The following is a 9,002-nucleotide window of genomic DNA, read 5'->3' on the forward strand; positions in this document are numbered from 1 at the left end:
GGAGGAACAGACAGTGGTATAACAATAGTAGGAGACATCCGTAACTCACTTTAACATTGGAGAGACATTCTGGATAGACAGAAGTATCAACCAGCAAACACTGTATTTAAACTCTGTGCTCAACTAGACGGACCTAACATTCATCTATAGAACATAGCATCCAACAACAGCAGAAAACATATTATTCTCAAGTACACATGAAACGTTCTCCAGGAGACATCATATGTTAGGCCTTAATAAATCAATTTATTAACAAATTTAGTTAAGCTTTAATAAACAAGTTTTAATAAATTTACGTGACTCTTTCCAGTCACACTAGTATGAAACTAGAAATCAATCACAAAAAAAGAAAACTAGAAAATTCACAAATATGTGAAGATTAAATAACATGCTATTGAATAACCAGTGGGTAAAGAAATCAAAAGAGAGATTTTTTTTTTTAACTCTTGGGAAAAATGAAAATGTAAACACAACATATCAAGACTTATGTGATGCTTAACTTCTTAAAAGATAAACAAAATAGATAAACCTTTAGCTAGACTTGCCAAGAAAAAGAAAACTCAATAAATAAAATTTTTTTTAAATGAAAGAGGAACTATTAAAAGTGATACCACAGAAACATAAAGGTTTATTGGGATTTTGAGATTAGCAGATGCAAACTATTACACGTAGAATGGATAAACAACAAGGTCCTACTTTACAGCACAGGGAACTACATTCAATATCTTGTGATAAACCATAATGGAAAATAATATGAAAAGGAACATAAATATTAATATACACATATATATAGCAAACATATTGCTGTACAGTAGAAATTAACACAAGATTGTAAATTAACTATACTTCAATAAAATAAATTTTTTAAAAAGTGAGGCCCAGTTTCAGCCCAATCTGTGCCCCTACTGGGTGGGACTCAGCCATGGCTGGGTCCTTTTGATGACTAGAGGGGTTGCTGCCCACCCCGCACTGGAGTGGGCAATGAATCGATTAGTAGGAGGTTCGCTTGATAAGGGGAATAGAAAAGAGGTGTGTGAAAGTCAAAATACAAGAATATCAAGTCTCAAGGACTCTCTTACCTATAAGGAAAGCAAACATCTGAATAAAGAATTCTTTCACTCAACCAGTATTTATGGAGTGCTTACTAAGCATGGCAATGGGACTACAGCAGTTGTGAAAAAGCCACAGGTTCAGAAATAAGAACATAAATTCTAGATCTTAATAAGTGCTGTGAAAGAAATAAAGCAATGTAGTAAATGGGGACCATTTTCAGTAGAATGGAAAACGATATCCCCAAAGAGGGATATTTTAATCAATATGGAAGAATGAGAAACCAGGGACAGGATAAGAAAGGAAAAGATGTGTGCAGGAGGCAAGAATAAAAGCCCTAAGGCAGGAGGAAACTTGGGACCCAAAACACAGGCAAGGAGTGTGGCTGGAGCCAGTGGAGAGTGGGTGGCATAGGGTGAGGGATTAACATCCCCCAGCACTGCAGAGGTTTGAATCATCCTCAGTGTTAAGAGGACCCACGGGTGCATTTTTAACAAACAGGAACTTTGATTTTCTTTCAGTTCAGTTCAGTTCAGTCACTCAGTTGTGTCCAAAACTTTGCGACCACATGAACAGCAGCACACCATGCCTCCCTGTCCATCATCAACTTCCAGAGTTTACTCTAACTCATGTCCATTGAGTCGGTGATGCCATCCAACCATCTCATCCTCTGTCGTCTGCTTCTCCTCCCGCCTTCAATCTTTCCCAGCATTAGGGTCTTTTCAAATGAGTCAGCTCTTCTCATCAGATGGCCAAAGTATTGGAGTTTCAGCTTCAACATCAGTCCTTCCAATGAATATTCAGGACTGATCTCCTTTAGGATGGACCAGTTGGATCTCCTTGCAGTCCAAGGGACTCTCAAGAGTCTTCTCCAACACCACAGTTCAAAAGCATCAATTCTTTGGCGCTCAGCTTTCTTCACAGTCCAACTCTCACATCCATACATGACCACTGGAAAAACCATAGTCTTACTGTCCTAAATTGGGGTTCTGCAAGGGAATTAAGTCCTCATGCCCAAAGGCATCCATTGGATGAAATGAATGAATTCCTTCCCAATGCATTCAGTCTCTTGGGAGACTTGAAAAAACGACCACTCAAATCAATTTCAGTAGAGCTTAGTTCTCTCACATAAAGTTAGCTCAAGTTAAGAAAGACTGGAGGACAGTATCACTTTCAACTTCTATTTTAAAAAGCAAGGTCAAATCGGGGGAAAGATCAAATTTGGTAAAGGCAGAGACCCTAAAACTACAATAACAAATAAACCAGAAGGCAGAAAGTCTCTAGAGGACTAAGGATTCAAAGAGAAAAGTTAGACTCACTGAAGGTGAGTGCTCTAAGGAAAACAGAACTCTGAAGAGGCCAGGGTGGAGGAAACATCAGCTAGACTAAAATCAAATACGGGTGCAGCTGAAACTAAAACACATGCTCTCATTCAAAAAAAGAGACACACCAGAAAAAGCTTAGAAAATATTATGCTTTTCTGTCCTCCTCAAGGGGCCCCAAAACATTTGAAATAAACTGCTACACACTCACATATCCTATAAACAATGTTCTAATCTCACAAAGACAATAAGGCATGCCACAAAAACTCCCAAGGCCTAGAAGTCACCCAGATGAGAAAGGTTTGTGTCAGAAGTTAATTTAAAATTCTAAAAAGGGCTTAAAATCATTTATTCTAATTGCTCAGTGTCTCTTTCCCAGAACGGAAATGACCTAACTCAAGGACATAAAAACTGATCATGGCCTTTTGCAAAGCTGACAGAGACATGACAAAAATTAAGCTGTAGAAATGCATTAATACTTCTGAAATAAACGTGTAATTGCTTACCTCCATGTAGTTTAAGTGCATGGACTAAACATGCAATAATTCATCATACATATCTATCATTACAAAGGTGTATCACAAATCAACTTTAAGCAAGTGATGTAAAAATGAGATTTATATTTAATGCACTATTGTAAATTGTACCAACTGCCAGTGTTAACACTGGCAGCATAAGATGCCAAAAAAGCTTTTAAATGCCTGGAAGGAGGATGCTTTCCAAAACTGTTAGGAAAAAAATTAAAAATAAATAAAAGGAATTGAGAAGAGGTGGGGGCAGGGAACCTTCTTCTTGTCATTTAATATTCTGGAGTAAGACCATAAAGGGTACTCAGAAATAAAGAAAACAGAGCTTTGAGCTTCTCAATCAAGGGCCAAAGAAAACAGTCCTTCCTTTCTCTTCTTTGCAATTCATCAGTACAACACAGAGGTGTGGCTGAGATAAATCACTCCAGCTTTCAGGCTCTGCAAGTGGCAAACTCAAGTACATTAGCTCATTTTCAGATGATATTACAGTTTACTTTTAAAACAACAACAATGAAAGTTGATCCCTAAGAATACCTGTCTTCATGTGAGCAATTATTGAATTTCACAGTCTCATAAGAAAACATAATCTGTAGTAATGTATCTAATGATCTCTAGTGACCTACCACCGTCTACAAATTTTAAGGAAGCTCAATAAAATAATCTTGGACGTGACTACAAACAAAAATGTCTATTGTGTGAGTGTTAAGTCTCTTCAGTCATGTCTGACTCTTTGTGACCCCATGGACCGTAGCCCACCAGGCTCCTCTGTCCATGAGATTTCTCAGGTAAGAATACTCGAGTGAGTTGCCATTTCCTTCTCCAGGGGATCTTCCTGACCCAGAGATCAAACTCATGTCCCCTAAGTCTGCTACATTGGTAGGCGGGTTCTTTACCACTAGCACCATCTGGGAAGTCCAAAAATGTCTATTATGTCCTCTTTAACTTGTAATTTGACATTTTATAACATTGCTAAATTATTTCAACATATTTTAAAGGCCCAGGACATTGAATTGTTCAAATGTCATTGCCAATGAAAACATGGAAGACCAACTCATCTTTTTCAAGAAATTAAAAATAGTAAAAACTAGGGTTCAAGTTTCAGTCTGGCTGAGTTCAAAATCTGGCTTCTTAATTTACTAATTTTATGACCCTAACCTCTCTACACTTTAGTTTTCTCACCTATAAAAAGGAAAAAAAAAAAAATCCTCTGTGTAATGCTGTCTTGGGGATTCAGAGGGATAATTTACAGCGTGTTTTGCATGATTTGCGACACAAAGAAATGAACAAATGATTACTGTAATTCTGAGGAGATAAAAGATGTTTAGAATACCATAATTTGAATACCTATAAACATGACAGCTTTTATATACTACCTTGGTCTCAGGAAACATTTAAGGTAGCCTACAAAGATATTTGAAATACAAAGTCACTAAATCAAAATGTGAACACAAAAAGACAGTAAAAAAGATAAGATTAATTTTAAAGGGGAAAAATGTCAGAAAAGATGAGCTTCAACAGTTTTATACAGTATGATTCCTAAGATAGAACAATTACTTAGGAAAATAAACCAATAATTAGCTGACACTAAAACAAAACAGGAATTTTTTTTTCAAGAGTCTTCTAAAAGAGGACAACAAAGAATGAAAACTATCTTCAACAATATCCTTACAACAGATAAATTTCACAGACTTTCTCAGTACAGACTCCCCACCAAATTGCAGTGACAGATTTTTTAAATAAAATCAGAAATCCCATACTAAGCAACCAGACGTACTTTTTGAATTTGATAAATTAATTACATAATAGACTTTGTGCTGGGTTTGCAAAGAATTCCCCTACGGCACTATTCCTATGTAAAACAGAGTAATGAATCTCACCTCACACAAAGCCCACCACCCTCTGTACTCATCTTTCTGGAAGAGGGGGCACTCATGGAGAAAGGAGAAAGCAGGTGCTTTTGCCATTAAATAGTTTAAATGAGAGGAGATATCTCTGTGAGGGAGGCAAATATCATGCCAGGGATCACGGTTGTAAGAACTCTGTTGAATTTAAGCTTTGTCACTTCACCATGGTTGTTAAACTCTGCTTTCTCTTAGGAAGTAATATCAAAACTCCGAAAATGAAAGGGGCAACAAATTAGGAAGACTGCCTTCCCCAGCACTGCCAGTCTGGAAAGGAGGAAAGAAGAGAAGGGGAAGAAAGGGGGAATCCTGAGGAGTAGATACTGAAATAGTTAGTCCTCAGGGTCCCTCCCGTAATTCCTGGTCAACGGCATGCCAATGCCAAAGAAAAAAGAAAAGAAAAGTAGAGCTACTTCATAGACAGAGAGTAATATCTGACCTTTACTGAGTGCTAATTGAACGCTTTAAGCTAAGTATACCATTTCAAGCTCATAACAACCTTATGAAAGTGTGAAAGTGAAAGTGTTAGTCACTCAGTCATATCTGACTCTTTGCAACCCCCATGGACTGTAGTCCACCAGGCTCCTCTGTCCATGGAATTCTCCAGGCAAGAATACTGGAACAGTTTGCCATTCCCTTCTCCAGGGGATCTTCCCAATCCACGGATAGAACCTGGGTCTCCTGCATTGCGGGCAGATTCTTTACCATCTGAGCCACCAGGGAAACCCAACCACCTTAAGAGGGAAGTACTATTATTATTATTACCTTTCTGCTTTTGACACGAAAGTCAAATCTTTTGCTAGCACTTCCACACAGCTTGCAAATGGCAAAACCAAGAGTCAACACCAGACTAGTAAGTCTAACCCCAAAGCTCTCTCATAAAGCTTCCCATCAGATGAAAACTCCACTCACACACGTGACCCAGTATCTCACCATCTAAGTTAGCTTTGAACTTTAAAGAGCTAATTGCCCCATCACTGAGGGAAATCATTAAGGTCACTGTAAATAAGAAACTGCAATTATTCATTTCTTTCCATAAAATATGACATTTTATAAAGCTCTTAATCACTGGGCTAGTGATTCAAAATTTCATTCTCTAAATTTAAGGGCACTTTAGGTACCATGTAAAATGTTAAGCAAAAGCCAAACATCATCTTAAAGGCTGCAAAATCCTCCTAGTTAACCTATGGTCTCAGAATAATCTACATAGGCAGAGCGGTTTGGTCGTTCGTTGGAAGGAGCTTTTCCCGTGTTTCAGCTACTGTGGCTCTTTGGGCAGCAGCGGCGGCGCGGTGGTCGAAGAAGCAGCCTAAAACTTTGGCGTTAGGCAAAAGAAAATGGCCCAAACCAAGCAGACTGCTCGTAAGTCAACGGGTGGGAAAGCGGCCCGCAAGCAGCTGGCGACCAAAGCGGCCAGGAAAAGCGCCCCTTCTACTGGCGGGGTAAAAAAACCTCATCGCTACAGGCCCGGGACTGTTGAGCTTCGAGAAATCCGTCGTTACCAGAAATCCACCGAGCTTCTGATCCGGAAACTGCCTTTCCAGAGGTTGGTGAGGGAGATCGCCCAGGATTTCAAAACCGACTTGAGGTTCCAGAGTGCCGCCATCGGCGCGCTGCAGGAGGCTAGCGAAGCGTACCTGGTGGGTTTGTTTGAAGATACTAATCTGTGTGCCATCCACGCTAAGAGAGTCACCATCATGCCCAAAGACATCCAGTTGGCTCGCCGGATACGGGGAGAGAGAGCTTAAGTGAATGTAGTTTTTATGGTGTTTTGTAGTAAATTCTGTAAAATACTTCGGTTTAATTTGTGACTTTTTTGTAAGAAATTGTTTATAATATGTTGCATTTGTACTTAAGTCATTCCATCTTTCACTCAGGATGAATGCGAAAAGTGACTGTTCACAGACCTCAGTGATGTGAGTACTGTTGCTCAGGAGTGACAAGTTGCTAATATGCAGAAGGGATGGGTGATATTTCTTGCTTCTCATGATGCATGTTTCTGTATGTTAATGACTTGTTGGGTAGCTATTAAGGTACTAGAATTGATAAATGTGTACAGGGTCCTTTTGCAATAAAACTGGTTATGACTTGATCCAAGTGTTTAACAACTGGGGCTGTTAAATCTGACCATACATCACTGTGATAGAATGTGGGCTTTTTCAAGACTTTGTGCTGGGTTTGCAAAGAATTCCCCCACGGCACTATTCCTATGTAAAACAGAGTAATGAATCTCACCTCACACAAAGCCCACCACCCTCTGTACTCATCTTTCTGGAAGAGGGGGCACTCATGGAGAAAGGAGAAAGCAGGTGCAGTGTAACTTACAGTTTCCTTAAAAAAAAAAAAGTAAACCTGGCAGCTATAGAATACACTATGTGCATTTATAATAGCTATTTTATATATTGTAGTGTCAACATTTTTAAATTAAATGTTTTACATTGACATGTGGTGGGGAGTGTTGTTTTTAAGGTGTGTAATTTAGAGCTCCTGAGTAGACTGCACTTGTTTATGTAGTAAAATGCTTTGCGCGTTATACCTTGCATAAGTCCTCATTCTACCACATGTTAAACTAACCTTCTAGCTGATAATGCAGACACTAACGGGGAGGGGGATTTATTTATAAGGGCTCTAGACTATAATACAAGTTATTCACACCAGCATCATCTGTTACTAATATAGTAGTTAGCCCAGCTTTTCTTTATGTTGTGATTGGTCTCATAACTAGGTTGAACTTTTCTCTACCAAGGGGAACAATACAGAACTTTTTTTCCTTGTGGGGTTTGTATTATAACCGTTAGGGTGAACTTGCTGGGAGGGACACAGCTTCAGCTTATGGAACCTCTGCCAGTTAAAATGGTGTTCATGTGGCATAGGTTCTGGGAAAAATCACTTCATAGAGATGGCTTTCCAAGTGGTTTTAAAATTTATCCTTCTATTGAAGTTTTTAGGTCAATTATGTATGTTGACTAAATTTACAAATAAACTTGTTTATTAAAAAAAAAAAAAGAATAATCTACATAGAATCAGAGCCTGATTTGGTAAGATATGGACAGTTGTGATGCCCAGAAACTGTCACATCTTTGTGATATTTTGTTTTAAGAATGGGGATAGTCCTTTAAAATTAAACAAGGGAGAAAAGAATATAACTATGTAAGACTAGTCATTAAAGTCAGTTGATGTCCTATTCAAACATCAAAGCACAGGGTAAGCAAGGGGATAGGATATAAAATAAAATGAGACTGAGATAACTTTACCTATATCTTCAGTACACATAATCATGCATTAATAGCTGACATAACTGTCAGTTCTGTGAAACAATTTGCATTGTTTTGTTACTACTCTTATAACTTGTCTAACATTTATATGAGATCAACATTCAAAGGGCTTATTATTGATATTAAGAAATATAAATATGGACTACTATACATTTGCTCATTAAGCAAATAACCATGCATGATGCTCCTTGTCTAAAGGTACCAGGCACTTCCTATAGGAAAAGAATGTAAAGTGGAATATGGGACAAGTAAGGTCTCTATGGTCTCTACCCTTAAAGAGTTTACACATTTAGATGAAAAAAATTTGAAGGTTATAATGAATTCCAGTTAAATTTGAGTCAGCCCTATAGTTGGGTATATACTTGAAAATATTTAAAATTAAAGAGTATAAAGGAAAAGGAATAAAAAATGTTTAAAGATTTGAGATTAGGTCATTTAGAGTAAAACAAAAGACTATGGTCTCCTTTAAGTTAATAATAAGCTTTTTCTAAAAAAATAATAAGTTTTTATGTTAATAATAAACTTTATATTAATAAAAAATTTTAAGAAATGGGAAGAGTTTGGTCTGAACACACATAAGGACAACCTTGTTAATCAGGATGAGTACATTGTGGGGGGGAGACATAATACTTTCCAAATATAAGATTCTGAGAACTCAATCAACCAGTCAAATAAATATTTCTTGTATTATTGAAAGTACCAACTAGAAAAATTACTCACCAAAAGAGGAGGCAGCAGAATAGAACCAGAGGCCTTCATACTCTGACGAGAGGAGAAAAAAAGAGACCTTGAAACAGGCAAAGCAGTGCTGGGGTGGGGAAATTAAGCAAACAATTTTAAGAAAGGAACAGCCCATTTTTTTAATGTTTACAAAACTTAAATAAGATTTTTAATGTACAAGGATTCACAAAAGCATCTCTCAATTCT

The 9,002-nt window shown here is 37.7% G+C and overlaps 1 protein-coding gene across 1 annotated transcript; it reads left to right on the top strand.

The window, feature by feature from the left end:
• Positions 1–6,134: 6,134 nt before the first annotated feature.
• LOC102410792 (histone H3.3A-like) lies at positions 6,135–6,892 on the top strand. The gene has a single exon (XM_025292207.3). The coding sequence runs from the start codon at positions 6,138–6,140 to the stop codon at positions 6,546–6,548; it is 411 nt and encodes a 136-aa protein (XP_025147992.3). The 5' UTR covers positions 6,135–6,137; the 3' UTR covers positions 6,549–6,892.
• Positions 6,893–9,002: the final 2,110 nt, after the last annotated feature.

This window comes from Bubalus bubalis, chromosome 9 (genome assembly GCF_019923935.1).
Source record: "Bubalus bubalis isolate 160015118507 breed Murrah chromosome 9, NDDB_SH_1, whole genome shotgun sequence".
NCBI lineage: Eukaryota > Metazoa > Chordata > Mammalia > Artiodactyla > Bovidae > Bubalus > Bubalus bubalis.

What these genes read in the sequence shown, in the direction of transcription:
- LOC102410792 (XM_025292207.3), top strand. Translation starts at nt 6,138, where the DNA reads ATGGCCCAAACCAAGCAGACTGCTCGTAAGTCAACGGGTGGGAAAGCG.